The sequence below is a fragment of the Talpa europaea genome, assembly GCF_964194135.1.
Source record: "Talpa europaea genome assembly, chromosome: 7".
Taxonomy (NCBI): domain Eukaryota; kingdom Metazoa; phylum Chordata; class Mammalia; order Eulipotyphla; family Talpidae; genus Talpa; species Talpa europaea.
The window spans coordinates 76,323,706-76,343,403 of record NC_140074.1 but is presented as its reverse complement, the minus strand read 5'-3'; the positions used below and the strand labels follow the sequence as shown (position 1 = coordinate 76,343,403).

The following is a 19,698-nucleotide window of genomic DNA, read 5'->3' as shown; positions in this document are numbered from 1 at the left end:
GTCAGGGAGCAAATTCCTTTCAATGCCTTCTACAGACAAAGCTAGAGCAGAACTGGGGGTCGTGGGGGAAGCAATATAAACAATGGACTCAGTGCCAAGGCCCTGGTGTTCACACCTTACTTGGTCACTTATTGTGTAAACTTTGAGAACTTTTGTATCCACTGGGATAATGAGGGATTTGGGGATCAAATTTAAGGGATGGGGGCTTGGAGCTATGACTTCCATCAGTTTTTTCCACATTTAAAATTCATAGTTGTACCAGTATTTCTATTACTACATAATTTTGTTTAAAGACTTCTTGAGGTCTTATAATGAATAATACTGGTTATATGAAAAGATAACAAAAGGGTGGTACTGATGGGAAAATATTTAATTAAACAAAGCCTTTCTGGGCAGACACCCACCACTGCCTTTCTTTCCAGTGATGGGCACTTCCCACATGAACTTAGCTCCTCATTACCCTCCTATAGCAACTCCAGCTGGAGCAAGTGTAGGCTACTAAGTGCAGGCTCTCAGTTACAAGGCAAACCGTATATGTCCAGAATCTCTGGATGAACATTTCATTCATCAGGCCACAAATGACAATGAGACGTTATTAGGCTTGATGTAGATTAACAAAGCCCTGAAAATCTGTTAATGAGTCACTGGTTTAATAAATTAGAGTGGATTCCCTATAACCACTCATTTTCACTGCCTCCTATTCTGATATACCTTCTTGAGTCAGTCAGGAGATGGAGTGAAGTTTTTACACAGACAGAAGCCAATTGGAAGCATGTCCCACTCGAACTGAATTTAAAGATCAAGTGACTTTCCTAAGGTCTAAGATGACAGCTCTGAAACTTTGGTTTCAGAATCCCTTTGCAGTTTAAAAATTATTAAGGGCTACAAAGAGCTTTTTCGTTTATGTTGGTCATATGTTTTGAAAGTTTAAAAATATTCCTTCATTCATTAAAAATAATAAATCAATTATCTGTTAATCCAAGTAACTTTTTGTTTAAAAAAAAAGATGTTTATATCTTCTAAAGCAAACAAAAAATTAGTGAGAAGAGTGGCTATTTTACATTTTTGCAAATCTCTTCAGTGTCTGGTTTAATGAAAAATAGCTCGAATCGCGTATCTGCTTCTGCACTGGTTGCAACAATGTGGTTTGCAATGGAATATGTGAAGAAAATTGACTTCATGTTGACATGTAGTTAGAAAAGGGAAGACTATATTAATAGCCTTTTCAGATAATTATATTCTTTTTTAATATGGTATCACAACTCAAGGTTAAACTTCATGTAAAATCTAAAATCTGATGAGTAAGTTATATTGTTAAACTTAAAATTTATTGAATTTTTTCCCTCATGGACGATTTTCTATATCATTCATCAGTCATCTTGAAAATACTGACTAGCTAAATTAAACAGCTGTTCAAAATGTTGACACATTCAATTATATCATGCTGGAATGATATAATTCCTCCTAATGCATCAGAAAAATCTTTAAGTATTGGAAAAGTGTCATTATAGCAGATACTAGTTTTTAAACATTTTAATTTTCACTTGGAAGTTTGAATTTTGAATTCCTCCTGACCACCTGTAACTAGGCAGGGGCTTCTTTTTCTACTTTTCTTAATAAACCTGTCCTTTTAATATATATATATATCATACATATAAAATTTATATATATAAAATTTGAGCTTATCAAGCATTGTTTTTCTTGAAATGACATACTCACTATGTTCATTTTAAAGAATGTATCTGCCAAAATACAAGTCTAAAAAAATAGTTTATCAGCCATTCTTTGAAGTAAAAACGGTATTTCATAAATACTAGCTCATTTTGTAGTTTTATTTATTTGTTATTTATGCTTAATTAATGATTAAATTTTCAATTATAGAACCTCTTTGAGAAGACTTTATTTAGTATCTGATAGAAATTCAACTAAAATCCATAAACTAATTGAATATATATTTACTAGGTACTGTTACAGGTCCTGGGAATAAAATATAGAGTAAGATTCACTGCCTAATACAAAAGAGTATCATAGTGTCATTAAGAAAATGGGACACACATTGTGAATGTCCTACCAACAGCCACTGCCCCCTTGTTATCTGCTGAAAATTAGGATTGTTCAAGAAATGTGCTTAGGGAAGATGGAGTGCTCTCTCAGATTTTGAGGGGATAAAATGAGATTTTCAAGTCAATCCTATTTTGCCAGAAAGATTTTCCTTCTCAATAAAAGGAGAGATTTATGAAGAAAACCAAACCTTTCTGTCTTTGGATATATTTGTATGAGAAAATGAGTTCTTCAGATGTAATATTCAGTCTGCAATATGAAAGGCTCAGGGACTAAAAATTAACTATTGAGCAAAGCAGGGCAGAAAATATAAGCGGCTGAATCCTTCTGATGTCATTGGGCCATAGCACCAATTCTGGAAATCCTTCCCTAGACCTGCTGTTATGTGAATTAAGCCAATGACCTATTGTAGAGGCCTTTTATATGGCTATTTCATTCCATTCAGCTGAAAGCATCCTGTAGACATGTACACAACATCACATAACAAAATGTGAAAAGTGCTATAGCAGATAACGGGTTATACAGAGGCTGACTAGGAAGAGCTTGTCCATCTTTTTTTCTAGTACAGTGCCGGCCACAAAACATCAATAATCCTGGATGAGTGTCTTGGAATGCAACTGGAAAAGTAGACGAGGGCCAAATTGCAATAGGCCTTGGGTGTTATGGAAAAGAAACGCATAAGACATTTCACAAAACTTTGGACGACAGAAAATTAGACCCCACAGTGATCATACAGATTTATTATTGCTAGATGAGGAAAGCTAACAAAGTCACGTTTAGGTGGGAATATTTTTCTGACACCATTCTCCGAGTTCTTTCTTTATGGGCTCTCCTATTCCAGCACTATGGCCAACACAAAACAAATAATGAGAAGGTGATTAAAAACCAGCATTTATGTTTCTCTAAAATGACTAATATCTCTACAGTACCTGGCAGTATACCTGATTTAACATTACTTTAGAAGTAAGAGTTGAGGAGACTTTACTTGTAGTAAAAATGATTGTAAGCATATGTCTTGTGTAGTACAGGAACAACCAGTGACAAACTGCCTTCTGTTGCTAAGTGGTGGCATTTGTGAAAGCACACATCATGTAGGTCCTGATCCTTACGCAGCTTGTAACACATATGAAGAGAAAGCAAATACACATAAGGTAAAAATACTGTGGTCTGTAATGTCTCTAATGATGACTGCACAGAGACATGAAAGGAGCTTGGAATAGAGTAATCTCTGAAGACTAACACTTTATGCAAGAAGTAGAACTGGACTTGGATCCACCTGGAGATAGTAGAGATCTGGTTGGAGCTGTAGACTGAGTAAATTAATTGAAGGCCATGAATGTCAGGCAAACCTGAGAACATTTTTCACTGCGATCAAAAGGGACTGTTCCTTCAGCCGATTAAATGTACTGTGAGCAATGTCAAGGCAACAGAGAAGTTCAGGAAAACCATGAAAGTTGTTTATGGAAAAAAATAGTTTAAACCACTTAAAAATTCTCAGATTACAGTGATAGGGTTCATTGTCTCCTGACAACAACTGAAAATCTAAATTTATTAAAAACACATCAAGCACTTGTGAGACACTATTTTACGCTGGTGGAATTATCAACAATGGATCAGAGATACATCCTGTTGTCCTCAAAATCCAGAGTTATGGGCCTCCCTGGTGGCGCAGGCGGTTGAGTGCCACACTGTGAAGCTATTCGCAGCCTCTGCAGCACGGGTTCGATCCCTGCTGGCCGGCGAGGGTCCCACATGGCGCAGCAGACCTTTCCTGTCTCTCCCGCTGCTCCCCTCAGCAGTGTATTTCAGTCAGTCTGCCTGTTCTGTACCCTACTCTGTCTCTGATGAATCCTCTCACCCTCCCGCACATCTGGCCTATACCCCAGCACTTGTATATATATATATATATAAAATCCAGAGTTATTAGAAAAGCAGAGAAAAATGTGTATCTGTAGAACTGTAATAAAAAATTTAAAGTCATAATTTAGAAAAACAGACCATATAAAGTATTACTGAGTGGATAGAAAGAAAGAGGAAGGCCTGCTTCTAGCTTAGGGAGTAACTGTGGCAGGTTTTATGGAAGAGATGCCACACTTAAGGTAGATCCTGAAAGGGAGAGAAGTTTGGCGATTTGGGGGATTAGGGAACTAAGGTTGAAGGTTATTCCTGGTAGTGAAAAAGCATTAGTAAAGGGGAAAAAGTAAAAAAAGAAAAAAACATGCCTTTGCCAGCATACCTTTGGCAAAGTAGATACTGCAAGTTTTACTATCTTTCTTGAATCCAGAAAGAGTTTTAACTATCTAAAAAATATTTTTTAAGGAAAGGATGAATTTATTAGTCTACCTGAATTATTTTATCAAACTGCTAAAGTGAGGTAATTAATCACAGGTAAGTTATCTTAGAAAACCAGACTGATCTGTCATAAAGGAAAGGTAAAATGACTAAAAAAAAATTTAAAAAAGGAAAACTACCAAAACAAAATAGAAAATAGGGGAATGGAAGGAAAAACATGAGAAGATGAAAAGATTAAAAGACTACAGGGATTTAACCTGACTTTTGCTGCTAAGACTGAGGGAAGTCACTTACTCTCTCATTTTTAAAAATCAGTAAAATAAAATGTTTGCTAAGAGTCCTTAGCAAATAGTCTCCAAGAGCCCTTCAAATTCTAGCATGGTAACATACTATGGTTCCTTAACCTGATAATTCTGCTTAATTTGTCCTATAAAAATTCAGAATTCCTATGTGCAGAGGCAGGATTCTTAAGATGACAAGGCCATAGGTGTTTCCATTAAGTGGCCATGTCTAAATGATACCATGGTTTTCATAGAGGGGATAAAATATAATTTGAAAAGATCTGTTAAGTGCTTAACATTCCTTAAGTCACTGGGTGGAGTCAATCACAGTTCAATGAGGTCTTATCTTTGGGCTTTTATATTGCGACTAAGAAGGCATTATTTAAAGACATACTTTTTTTTTTCCAACTATTTAAAATCTTCAAGCTATTCTAAACAGAGAAAATGTTCAGACATATCTAACTTCTATGCAATCAAAACAATTATCAGTGAGAAACATTAGAATCAAACTACTTCCTAATAAGCAAACAAAGGTGATTTTTGTCAGATCAGTCCATTGTCAAATTAGTTTATAATTCCCTTCAAATTCAATTTTTTCTATATAATTTTTCATGGCAAATTAGTCATAGTTAGGATTTATTTATTTATTTATACAAGCACTGGGTACAGCAGAAGCACAGGAGGGTGAGAGAATTCATCAGAGCAAAACAGGCAGACTGAGGAAACACACTGCTGAAGGGAGCAGCGGGTGCTGCAGGAGAGGTCTACGAGCCATGTGGGACCCTCGATACATTGGTACTATTAGCAACAAAAATAGCAGGTCATTGTAGAAAATAACAAAGGGAATTTCACTCATTACCCCTTCTGATAGGTAATCATGTTAATTACAATAACAGATATTAATATTATATGCTGAGTAATTTTAGTGCCTTTCTTGCAAGGAGTTACATGTGTTGGATACACACTAGCTCATGTCTTCTTACTCCACCTCCTGTAACACTGTGAAGAAGGATGCCATAGCTTCTTATAGCCTCCATCCAGAAGGGGAATATGTATATATGTTTATAGTTAATACCAGATTCTTCTTCTGTTTAGGGCACAGGTATTCTTCACAAATGACAGTCTTTCTGAATAAATCCTAGTTCTAAGGATAGCAACACAAAAACCTTTTTCACACCAACCCTAGAAGCATAATTTCATACATAAACACACACAATTTAAAAACTCTTAACTACTTCTAAAATTATTTGGAAGAATAACTTGCTACAAATACCATAAACGTAACATCCAGTTGTAGAAAGGAAAATGATAAGACCACAAGAAATCCCACCCAGTAGTTAATTCCATTACATGCTGAAACCATAAACCTTACTTACTGGACAACTTCATAAACCAGTCATTTGTGAACAATTACCTTAAACCATCACGCCATTCACTATCCTGAAAAATAGGATAATGGAATGCTATATCTCCCCAAAGTCTGCTCATTATAAACAGTCCATCCCTCCTTGCTGACTCCAAAAGCTGTATAAACACACTGCAATCAAATCCACTAAAGCTCACAGAAATCCTTTCTCTAAGTAATCTATAAAATGCCAATCTAATACAAATACAAGAAAGAGAAGTTCTTACCAACACAACATTTTGTATTTACAGTATTCTGAACAGTGCTTAAACCTGCACTGGTTATATAAAAGGCACTCTCCCCATGCCAGCCCCCCTCCCCCCCGCCCCAGGCTGACAGCATGCTTAGTTCTCTCATTTACACCACACTGCAATAACATAAAGAAGGGTTTACTATTAATCCAGGTTTTACTACAAAGCGACCCGTTATTTCTCTGTCAAACACTGGCAAGAGTGCCAAGTGTCTGTCATCCAATTCAGAGGATTAAGTCTTCTTTTATAGTCTGATACTTGTACCAATTTATAAAAATACAGATATAGTTTCTTAGAGTTGGTCACAGTCTATATTTTGGCTTGGATTCAGGCAGCAGAGGTTGACTATGACAGCTGGCAGGAAACTGAGGGGAGAATACATCCTCCCCTTTTCAGTAACCACCTCTCAGTTGCCATAGAGAGTAATCCTTAATTGAATGCTGTCTTTGTACATTTCTTTTCAGAAAACTTTAAGTAAACTTAAGTTGAGAACATGCAGTTGATTGAAAAACTGAGACACCACATGACAAACAGGTATAGCTAAGTTTTGTGACATACTTCCACATATTAAAAGAATAAATTAGCTCTAATAAAGGTATTATCAGTTTCTTCAAATGGTTAAAACATCTCTTTTTGGTTTGAGCTTAAATCTAAATCACACAGATTTCCCCTCTCATTAACAGACAGCTCCTCTTTTAAATTAAGCTGTCTTCAGAATGGTTGTAAGTTTTACATAGTTTATATTACTAAATAATAACGGAATTTATTTAAGGAGAGATAGGTTTTAATTAAGACATCCATAAAGTCTCTTTTATAAATAGATATTAACTTATAAAAGTATAAACTGAAAGAAAACATGGAAAAGAAGGTACACTTTTTTTTCTTAATATCTGATGGAATTTGAAAAACAGATTCATAGCTTTTGTCATTTTGGTTATCAATAACGACAATAAAAGGACTGAAACTCTCGAAGACTAGAATTTTCTTTATGACTGTGGTATACATTATTTTGTACAGTTTCCACTTAGTGCGTTCCTTTGCAATTAGTGAAAGGCTCTAACTTTGACTCAATGTTCCTTGGTAAGTGAAATAACTTGCTCATTGTGGCCACTGTTAATCACAAATGGACTTCAAACAAGTAAGTAGGATTTGTTTTGTTTTCTTGAGAAGTGAGGCAACACATCTGCACCTGGCTGCAGACACACACGGACACAAACAGACCACACACATGCATGAATGCATACACAAATACACACACACACAATCTTTTTAAACACAAGGAAAGATCTCTAATGAAATTTTGGTGACAGACATAAAGTACTCAGAATAATTCTTAGTAATCAAAAAGATTCTGGATGTGAGCCCCAGATGAAAGATAGTGTACTGTAGGTGGGAGGTTTGGGATTTTTTTAAGACTACAATAAGCAAGAGATTTACAGATATTTCCTTTTATTCTATGGTTGGGTCTCTTTTGTTTTTATCTTGCTTCATTTTCATTTACCTTGTTCTCTTTTCTTCAATAACCTTTTAAAAATCTTTTCAGAAACACAAATTCACTATTACCACCTGCTACCACACTGCAAGCTGCAAACCCTTTTAGTGAATGACATTCATATCACCATAATCAAAGATGATAGTGTGCTTCAAGGATTTATTCATTAAAGGTGTTGAGGCCATAGTCACCAGATATGATGAAATCAATTGATTATGAGCATTTTTTTCTTAGACATTCTTGAGATCGCTTTTAAATGTCATGAATATCTCACCAAGGTGAAATAATTATGTTTTGAAATGTCTTTTCAGAAATCTTTAATTTAACAAGCTTTACAAAATAGTTTTAGTAAAGAGAAAAACAACACTACCACCGTTCCATCTATCTGAAATTACTGAGATACTTCCAGAAGAATTATAATGAGGAGAACTTAGAATATTATGCATAGAGATCATGCTGAAGGATTAGAATGATGATAGAGTGAGGTCTAACTCATCTGAATGTCTTTCAGCAGCTTATGAAAATAACTTGCATTAGAAACAGTGACAAACTGGTGAATCTAAACAGAAAATTAATCTATGAGTTATAAAAGGTGATTTATAATTTCAATTCTAATGGAGAATATCCTAAAAAAATCAATTATAATATACTGAGTAGCTTTCTATTTTCATAAGCAAAAACTTAACAGTCACATAAAAATTTTTGAAAAATAATTTAGCATGAACATTTTTGTCTTTATCTTGAGAATACGAAAGTCCCAGATCCACTAGTACCACCTGTTTTTTTATTTATAGTTAAATGTGGCTGCATAGTTCTGACTCTCAAGGGGAGCTAGAGATCTGACATCTGTCTTATTCAGTGGTAGTAACGACAATGCTTTTTCAAAGAGTGTCAAGTACTGCTCAGAGCATTTTACACGTATTACATCTCATTCAGTCTTCATGGCAATCTTCTCAGAGAAGTTTAATTATTTGTACTTTAAACATGAGGAAATGGAGACATAGAGAAGGTAAGTAATTTTCTTATGGTCACACAGAAGTACGAGATAGAGACAGAATTTAAGCTCTAATTTACATAATATAATATGTAAGATTTCTTTTTTAATAATAAGATTATAATACTGTCTCTGAGTGATTTTTGTTTTAAGTGATACAACTTCCACGATGCTAAAATACAGCTCTATTAACTTGATATATTAAATGATATAGGTCAGATCTGGGGATTGAATCTTGTTCTGTTGGAATTTTACTGTATTAAGTATAGGTTTAAGGAAATCAGTTACCAGAAATGAGTTTATTCATACACACTGTAAGTGGCTTGCTAGGTTTGGTGGTATGGGTTTGTGCTCCTATTCGATGTATTTAAAACTTCCCTGAATATTTTATGTGGTGGTTTAATACTGGGGTGTGGCTGGAGGCACGGGTGTGAAAGAATTCACCAGAGACAGAGTGGAGAGCAAAAAAGGCAGGTTTATTGAAATATCCTGCAAGGGAGCAGGGGTTGAGAGGGGAGAGGTTTGAAGACTCTTTTATAACCTCTGTTTGTGGGTTTTTTCATGATGCAGGGAGTTGCTGTCTGTTGGGACATCAGGTTTTGTGGACCTAGGCACAGGAGGTGTCCTGCCTGGTTCTGTTAGCCCTGTTTCCCCATTCATTCCTCTGATTCTCAATAGGCACCTAATGGTCATGTAGGCCGATGGCCAGGTTCCCATGGCAACTCTATCAGTTTCCCTTTCTTATCTGTTTTGTGTCTTCCAGATTGGTTCAGGTAAACAAAGTGCAGCAACTAAGTTTTAACTCTATTAAATGAACCCCGACATTCCTATCAAGGATGATTTAGTCACTAAACAATTTTTTTTTTCATATTCCCTGAAAAAGGTCTACTGAATTGGCCTACATGTGATGGGGAGATAATGAGAAATCCCAGGGTTGGATATTTCAATTTATTATCTGGTAAGACATGTCTCTCACTCTGAAAATCAATGTGAAGAGAAAAGGTTTCTGATGAGATTGTGCTATCTACCTTAATAAGAATGTTGGAGCTGAAAAATATTGAAAACCCACTAGTATCGCTACTGTAAAAATAAAGGCTCTCCCCCCATCCCTCGTGCCTGCCATAACTTTCATAACAAAGGATCCAAAAGAACTTTTTGCTTTCGTATCTAGGGGTTGCTCCTTAGGTCCATTTTATGTGAAATTACTTGGCTGTCAATTTCTTCTCTGAGAAATATTTAGATATGCTAATAACCAATAACCAGTTAACTTATTTCATTAAATTCTACTATAGGTGTTTGCCCTAACCATTTCACGTTAAAATTAGTTTGTTTAGTAAAGGTCATGGTTAAAAAAATAGGTCATTTTTTTTCTTTTCAAAAAGTTTTTTTATTATGAAAAATTTCAAACATACATTGCAGTATAGAGAATAATACAGTTCTGCATTAACCACTATTTACTGTCACCTAGATCCAAAAACAAAAAGCCCTAATAAAATTAGCCATTTAAAATATTTTGATATGCCCTTGCTTCTAATAAAGCAAATTTCTGACAAAGCCAACATACTTGTGCTGCTTTTTTTGGGCAACTCCAGCAAGGTACCCAGGCTGTATAAATGCTATCTATAGCATTGGTTGAGATGGTATATTCCTAGATCAAATGAAAATGGCAAATGGGGTCAGGACAGAATGCTTTCATGCATGATATTTCTGGCACTGGGTCTTTGTATTATGATGGAAAATTCCAAAAGCATAGCATTTCAGAGTCCATTACTACACGTACTCTATGTTATAAGACAACTGACTCCTACTAGATCATTCAGATCATTAAAAACCCCAAGTGACAATTTCCTTCAATTAAATGCTAGGGGAAGCTTGCTCATCCTTGAAAAGTCAACCATTTAGCTCAGTGTTTCTCAAGAGGGTGTCATGGCATTTGGGCAGGCCAATTCTAAGCACATGGGATATCCCACTATCCCCCAAGATAGCGATTTAGTATCCCTGGCCTCCAGACATCAATGCCATCAGGTACTCAATCATTGTGACCACCCAAACTGCCCACATACATTTTCAAATATATTAACTGAGAACACTAAAAATGTGTTTACTTTCTTTGGCCTACCATGAAACTCAAATATGTCATTAAAACAATCTGAGTGAGAAAATTATGTCCTATATGTCTGGGTTCTAACTTACAGTCTTGAACTTCCAGTTTATTTTATATTTTCCTTGAGCCTAAATATTATTTTGTATTCTGATTTTATTGTTAAAACAATCCAAATTCTTTGTCTGACCAGATGAGGTACAAATAAATGAAGATACCTTGACAGTTCAGAGGGATTTCTCCACTTCATTCAGATTAGTACTAACTTCAAATGGTGTCACTGCTATACAGTATGCATTTTTAACCCCAAAAGACACCGTAGTTTAAAAAAACTACTCCTCAGACACTTAGCTTTTAGGAATTAATAAAGAATAATAAGTCAAAGAGAAGAAAATATTTATTTAAAGCTTTGATGAAAGTGACTGTGTAAACCAGAAAAATCATATTAATATAAAGCCTTATTTCTATGTAACAGCAATTTTCAATGAGAAGAGCTCATAGGAAGTACTTATTACTTTTAACATAAAAATTCTTTTGCTAAAAAATAAAATTCTAGGGCCTCCCGGTGGCGCAGCAGTTGAGTGCTGGGTTGCGAAGCTGCCCACAGCCTCTGCATCGCTGGTTCAATCCCCAGCCACTGGGGCGAGGGTCCCACATGGCGCAGCAGACCTCTCCTGCAGCCCACTGCTCCTCTCAGCAGTGTACTTAGTCAGTCTGCCTGTTCTGCTCTCTGCTCTGGCTCTGGTGAATTCTCACACCCTCTCGCGCTTCTGACTGTACCTAATGCTTGTATACATACATAAATAAATAAATCTTTAAAAAAAAGTAACATTTAAAAAAATAAAAAATAAATAAAATTCTATATGAAGCTAGTTTTGGTGTGTACCTTCATTTTAGAAGAAACATTTTGGAGACAATCTAATCATACACTTTACTTTTCCATATACCAGAAATAGTTTTGGTTCTGATTTAAATACATGATTCCCTTAGATTCTTCATATCTGGCAACTTTTACTGAGGGAAACTATTAAGCAACTCAGTATCATTAGGCATTTAGATAATACATTTGACTTATTTAATACATAACATCTTTGGTGCTGTTTTATAGTCATCATCACCGTTTTGGCAACTATATTTGAGGGAGTACTTAGGGAAGATCCTATTGAGTAACTTCTGCAAAAAATGAGATAAACATTACAGATAACATCAACCTATATTATTCTTACCTTAGAAGTGCAAACAGCTATGTTGGCAGGAAGCTGAGAAAATTGTTTCAATTCAAATACATCACGAGCTGCCCATCGGCTCATGTGATTTTCAGCTTTGCTTGATCCAATCACATTCTGGTTTGAGTGAATGTAAGCCACTTCCTGAACACCATCTAGGAAGTAATTGATGTTTATTAAGTGATGTTTCATCATGAATTTTCAAAATGAACAGTAATATATGAGAAATAATCAGGAGAAAGACAAATACCCTATGATTTAATTCATTTGTAGACTATAAAGAAACAAAGCAAACAAACAAAACGAAAGCAAAAGCTTACTCTTAGGTACTGGCAAGAGAATGGTAGTTACCAGTGTGGTGGGGTGGAACAGGTAGAGGTAGATGGTGTCTAGATACTTGGTAGTTGGTATGGTGTGATATATATTTTGCCAAAGTGAGAAACTATATACTTGAAATCCATCCAGTGCTGGAAACCTATCACCAATTAAAAAAATATTGCCAAGCATACACTAGAAACAGGTTACGCTTATTTTTAATTAAGAAAAACATTGCTTTGCATGTCAACTCCAATATTCTTTAAAAATTGAAAAGTACTTTAAATATGTTGGTTTAGGTTAATTTGAAAAGGACTTTTCCTTCTCAGAACTTCTGAGATAGGTAACAGTCTTTAGATTTAAACCTGAAATAAAGGTTTTCACTAAAAGAAAAATAAGGGTGAAGGGCTGTCTCTATGAATTTGTTGCCTCTGCTGTTTAAAAAGAAAACAATGTTTAAAGAACAGTACTAGCCTCATTTGTTCCTTTAAACATGTACTTGATTACAGTGATGGAGTGGGATCATGGGGTTTATGACCAGGGAGTTTCATTTGGTTGGCTTTGTTCAGTTTTACTGTTTATATTTTGTCTTTTTTTTTTTTTTTATATATATACCCAGACAAAGAGTCGAGATGGGAGCTTTTTAGGAAATGAAAAAAAATTAACTTACAGCTTTTATCTGAAAGAAGTTTAAAAAATGGCTATATTTTTTATTGCTTTGCTTCTAGGCACCTATAATTTACTTTTAAATTGTGGTCATAAAAGAGAAAGCTAGAACTGAGGTCTGTAAAAACTCCCTCAAACAGCTCTGGCAATGAACCTCAATTATGACCTTCAACACTTGTGCTGTTTTAGTCCTGAACCTCTCTCAACCAGAATCACCATTCTGAGAAAACAAGATGTTAAATAAGATGACTAAAGGAGCAACCAAGGTAATGTTGTCCTTAAATTTCAAAACACCAGCTGGTTTGTACAGCAGCCATTTAAAACCTTCAAAAGAATTCTTCTGGTCAAAAATTTACATGAATTTAATTTTGAGGACACATTTTACAAATTATTCAGAATAGCATTGGTTCTACACTACAACCTATTGCATAGTTAAAAGAAAAACAAAACTCAAAACCCAAAAAAACTGCTTTAAAAGTTAGTGTAATAATTCCTCAAACCTAAAATCCAACTGAAGCACAGAAATCAAGGATAGTCCAGTACTTATCACAATGGTTCTCCTTATCTTTCATGACTTTAAAGCTCACTTCTGAAGAATAGTAATTATTCTATAGAATATTTCTCACTTTGGGTTTGTCCATGATTAGATTTAGGTTATGTGAGAATATAATAGAAGTGTTATTCTGCCTTTCTCAAGTGCATTATATCAAAGGGTACATGCTATATCTAAATATCTTTATTATTCAGGCATTAACATTTATCACATGATTAAAATAGTATCAGCCAGGTTTCTCTGCTATAAAATTGTTGCTTTTGCTTTTGCAATATGTAAAAACTTTGAGGAGATACTTGAATCTATACAAATATCTTGTTTTTCTTCAGTCTACTTTTACCATCCATTGGTGAATCTTGCCTGCAGTAAATCATTACTTTTTTTCCTCAGTTCCTGAAAAATATTGGCATTAGGTAATGAATTTTTCAATGAAACTACTAAGAACTACAAAAGATGACTTGTAAATAAGTCATACATAATGATTAAGACTTCAAGATCTTACTTATATTATCAGCTTCTTTCATGTATTTTTGGAGGAATGAATCAGACACTTTTGAAAACAATACCAACTCTTAGAATTACTAATCAAATTTTTTAGATGGTGGTGACAAAGGAAGCAGTCTTTCAATCTCTCTCCCTATCTCAGAAGAGACGCAATTAGACAGCTAAATCAAAGCTACTTGCAACGTAGTTACAACTTACTCTTAAAATGAAGTAGGATAACATGACACCCCAGGAGCCCTTAAAATACAAGCAAGTGGGGGACAATCCACTAACAGCTATATACTCTGTACAGTACAGTATGTAAAGGAAGGAGGTAGCCTGGTGGTATCTGATGGGTCTGAGACCAGGAGACCCCACTATAGCCAACAGACATTCCCTGAAAACACAATGAACGTGCCACGGATCCCCGCAGAACCTGGGAGGGTTTCTGCTTTCCAATGCAGAGTGGGTGAAAGGGGCTTTTGGTTAAGATAACTGAAGGGGCCAGAGTAGGTTAGGAACTCCCCAAACTGACCTACCAGGTTTTCTGCTCAGCTCAGGGCCACATAATTAGGAGAACCTGCTGGGAGGGAGTCAAAATGGACAGGATTGGAATAACAGGAGGGAGGGAAAGAAGAGTCTAAAGCTTAGCTGAGGAGATAGGAAGCCCCACCACTGTTTCAAACACTATACAGAAATAACATATTATCAATCTCTGAAATTAGAAAAAGATTTAAATTCATGGGAAATATTTCTATAAAAATGAGCAATTCTATAAATTATAGAGAAAGAGAATAAACAGATTAACATCCTCATAATGAAAATATGCCAGAAAGATGTGCTAACAAAGCAGATTAAAACTGTAACTAAGGATGCTGAGCTGCTGTTTCAATGCAGGGTGGAACCTAAAACCACATTTTCCACCTGGTCCATCTGGTCAGCCTGGCACCTCAGATGAGAGCTGTGTCCAGGCTGGTGCCAGCAGCTCAGCTTTGAGTAGTGGCTCTGTCATCTGCTGGCTCACCTGCTAGAGCTCCCTGGCAGCCGGGCCTGATGCCCCAGATAGCAACCACTGCAGCTGGCATGGCTGTGGGCTCTGCTGTGGGACACACAATAGGTCATGCCATCACTGGGGGCTTTACTGAAGGAAGTCATGCTGAGCCTTCATTGCCTGACATCACTCACCAGGAGCCTCAGTGAATCCCACCAGCACACCAGCAGCAGCAGATTGGCCTGTTCTACAACAGAATAAGGTTTTGGAGTGTGTCTAGAACCAGAGAGACTGTAAACTTTGGGAGTTTCAGAAAGATGCTGAAACAGTGCAGATTTGTAAGTGTATTAACTTAATCAAAAACTTCAAATTGAAGACATGGAAAATCACCTCTTGTGACCATGATAATTTAACATAAAAATATAATTGAGAGTGAAATATAAAGTGTACATCTTTCTTGCTTCACAAATGTAGTAGAAGTGGGTGTCTTACCTCACCTTCACTGAGGTTGCATTGATTTTGGTGTTAGTGAATGTGCAGCTTCTTTAAACTAGCTTTTGTGATGCTATTGCTTGTGAATTAATTAGAATAAAGTGATTTTCTTTAAAAAAAAAACCCAAATGATTTCAAAATGAGGTAAAAGACTTTAGAAAGATGATAAAATAGAGGAACCAACAACATATGTGAGAATTACAGGAGCTCAGAAATGAGTGACAGAACTCAGGCAAGACTTAGAAATTAAAGAAAAAATTTCAGAAATAAAGATGAGAAGGAGCAAACGAAGGGAAAAAACACAATAGATGACGCTTTAAGATAAACAGAAGGAAAAATTTTAAATCAGAAGATTAAAAAAAGGACTTGAGGGAATGAGACAAATAATCAAGATCCACAAAGAAGGTTGAAGATTTGAATAACAGCAGTCCCCAAAGAAGAAAGCCAAAGCAAAAGAATAGAACAAATAACTGAAAATATGAGTATCAGAAAGCTTTTCTGAAATAAAAACCGCGTTGCAACTATATGGTAGGAATACTGACCCAGAATAACCAACACTACTATGGAGTGAATATTTGTGCCTGCTCCTACCCTAGTCATATGTTGAAGCCTATTCCCCATGCTATTTGGGGTTTGGAGCTCAGGCCTTTGGAAGATAATTAAGTGATAAGGGTGCCACCCTAATGAAAGGGATTGATGCCTTTATAAGAAAAGATATGAGAAAGGTGATTTCTCAGCTATGTGAGGGCACATTAAGGAAGAGGCCATCTGTGACCCAGGAAGAGGGCCTTCACAAGGAATCTGACAATGCTGGCATCCTAATTCTGGACTTCCAGTATCCAGAACTGTGAGAAATGAATTTTTCTGCTTAAGTCACCCAGTCCATTGCAGTTTGTTACAGCAGCCAAAGTTTATTGCCGGAAACATCAGAACACAATCTAGTAAAATTACTGGACATAATGAAAAGACCCTTTGGGCATCTAGGAAAAAAAATACTTCATGCCAGAATATGAAACTACATATTTAAGATACTTAAGAAAACAAAGTGTGAGCCAAGAATTTTACACCTGGCAAAAGCGACATAAGAAATGTCTGGGAATGTTAGTGTCCTGAGCACCTCCTGAGCTATCTACTAGAAAATAAGCTTCAGACAACCTTATTGACTGTAGAAACATTGACAGACAGAAGGGGAACATTAAATTCGGTTACCAATAAATCAAGAATAAATTAAGTCTAAGGGGAGAGATTATAAAATGTATTATCTGTACGCTCTGACAATGTACATAGAATTCATCCATTTTAGCAATGAGAAGAAGTATGTGCAAAAAAATTGGAAAGATTCCAGTCATTATAGTGAGGTAGTATTGGTATCTTTATTCTTTGAATTTGTGTAATATGTGCTAAAACAAATGAGTAATTATGGGACATTATTATTAAATCATTCTGTTTCTGTTTGAGAACCAGGATAATTGGCATGCAAGAATTCTGTATATATTATATACAAATATAATTTAAAAAGAGGCTAACAGCTCTATACTCTTTAATTAAGATTCAATATAAATGTGAAATTAACAGCATAAAAATTTTACGTATTTTATCATCTTAAAATACAGAAATACGTAGACAAATATCCCATATAAATATAAACACACACACACAATCTGTCCACTGAAAGGCCCAGAAATAATAACCAAATCAGTAGTAGCAATGATAATTCTTATCAAGACACTGTGGTATTAAAAAACACTTTCTCACTAAAGGAAACCAAGTCTTCTTGGAGCACTGACTGATTCCTAAGTCTGGGAGAGAAAATGTAAAAGAGGGAGAACAGCAAACATTTTGTCTCCTAGTCTTGCCAAACACTAACTTTTGTCTTGTCTTGTGTGATAAAAGTATGAAAGTGCAAAAAAGTAATTACTTTGAGGCACTTGGAGGGTATCCTTGAGTAGATGAGAACGTTCTGTATTGTGACCTAAGTGGTCTTCCCTTTAATCTAAAACCCACCCTCTTCCTCATTAGTGACTCAAGGTAGCAACTTGACTGTAGTGATATTTTACAAGCTAATTCAAGAATCTCTTACAGAATAATCTGATTGCACAAAACACACATTTAAAGAAACATTTGCAGAACGTATTTGTAGTTACCTAAAAGTTTGTCCACTGATTCATACATTTGCTCTTGAATGACAACTCTCTCATTTGAAGTTTTCATTTGTTTTCTTGGTAGGAAACTGCTATTTTTTTTATGGCGAGGCAATTTTGAAGAAAAGCTGATTTTATCTTTTACAGTTTTTGGGTTATGGCTTTGTTTAGAGAAATTGATGTGGCTGATAGATAAATCATCATCTGAGGATGAAAAATAATCAATAGCCTGAGAGTTACCATCTTCATCCATTGCATACAATTCATTTGTTTCCTTCATTGCTTTAAGAGAAGTGTAAACTTCCTTTTTATATTTCTTTTTTCTTTTAATCTTCAAAGAATGAGTACTTCTTTGCTTTCTTACTCTTGACTTGGGGGAAATGTCAATGTCATCAGACTCATCACTAATATCACTAGTTCCTTTTCTTTTCATAACAGATTCCAAGTTTGGGGTCTTAGGATTTAATTGTTTTGAAATTAGTCTAATCTGTCTGACCATGGCCTCTCGATCATCACCATTATTTCTTATTTTTACCAGGTTTTCTGTTTCAGAATCTTCAGATCCATTCATGGGTGACTTAACCTTTATATTATTTTTAGGGAATCTCTGAGTAGTATATTGCGTGGGAAAGATGATATCACTATCATCCGATTCTGTGACATTCTGTAAAATGCAATGATGGTCAGTTGTATTTTTAAATTTTTTCTCATTATCAGACTCAGAAGAAATACTCTGTTCTAAAATCTCATTTTTGTCAAAAATACATTTTTCTTTTGGATTTAGGATACTGGCTAATTTCTGATGTTTTGAAGAACAAAGACAGTTTTGATTTTTCTGACAACCAACATCTTTGGCTTCTGTTGAAGGACATGTGGGCTCTTCATCAGAATTTTCATCACCAGAGGCATTATTTTTATCAGTCTCTTCAGCTGATCTATATTTTGTGTCAAACAATTTAGAGAAACCACACTGGAGCAAGGAAAGTTGTCCAGAAGAACCTGAAGCTTTACTTGGATCAGATACTTTGTTTTTAGCAGTCTTTATTCTAGAGTTCCCCCCTGATTCATCATCACTAAAATCACTGCAGAGATCACATGCTTCTTTTGCCAGTGCTTCTGCTAGCTGTTCTGGATCTTTGTGTTCTTGACAGTCAGGCTCTCTAAGCTACATAAGAAGCAATGACAGAAACATTAGAAAATATCATGAGAATGATACCACAATAATCACTATGAAAGATAATTAAAATTGGGCAGATAATTTATGTCAAGCATATTTGTTGGTATTTCCGACCAGAACAACATTCAAATATCAAATATACAGTCTGGTATACTTTCTTATTTTTAACTTGAATAGCTTTTCAAAGTAAGCAAGTTCAAACTAAAATATTATATGATCAAATGGCTTATAAGGAAAAGACAGAGTGGTCAGTTTCTAAGATGTAGGCACCAATGCTGGCTTCAAAGAGAAAAGCAAGTTATTGTTTACTGTCATCTAGCAGATGCTTCCAATCACATTTTACAAACAAAACAAATTTGCAGGCATTAACAAAGAGAATTCACAACTGGAAGATGATTCTGACTGTTTAAAAATGAGAAAAAGATTTCACAGAATCATGACCACCAGAAATAAAAATATTGAAGGTATTTTACAGTAAAATTTGCTACAAATTGTCATAACAACCAGAGCTAAATATATCCTTTGGTTGCTTGAAATTAAAACTTTATTAGTAAAATATTTGGGGGAAAATTATTCAGTAGTACTGTCAACATTCAATATTCATGTATTTCTATGAATTTATAAAAATATCCACCCTATATTTCAACTCATTGGGCTGGTATAAATTCAGTTAAACACCTAAAAACCAGTAAGGAAAAAAAAAACAATTAAAAAACACCCTCTACATATATTCTTTATTTTTAAAAAGGCCTTATGATGACAGTATAGCATATGCGA

General features: G+C 35.2%; 1 protein-coding gene across 1 annotated transcript in view; it reads right to left on the bottom strand.

The window, feature by feature from the left end:
* Positions 1-19,698, bottom strand: part of ERCC6L2 (ERCC excision repair 6 like 2) — a gene marked incomplete at its 3' end in the record, with an annotated part of 122,014 nt that overhangs the window by 14,544 nt on the left and 87,772 nt on the right. Inside the window, exons 16-17 of the mRNA XM_084236151.1 lie at positions 17,748-18,909; positions 12,104-12,258 (exon numbers count right to left, since the gene is read on the bottom strand). Coding sequence (XP_084092277.1) covers positions 12,104-12,258; positions 17,748-18,909 — 1,317 coding nt within the window. The remainder of the gene's footprint in view (positions 1-12,103; positions 12,259-17,747; positions 18,910-19,698) is intronic.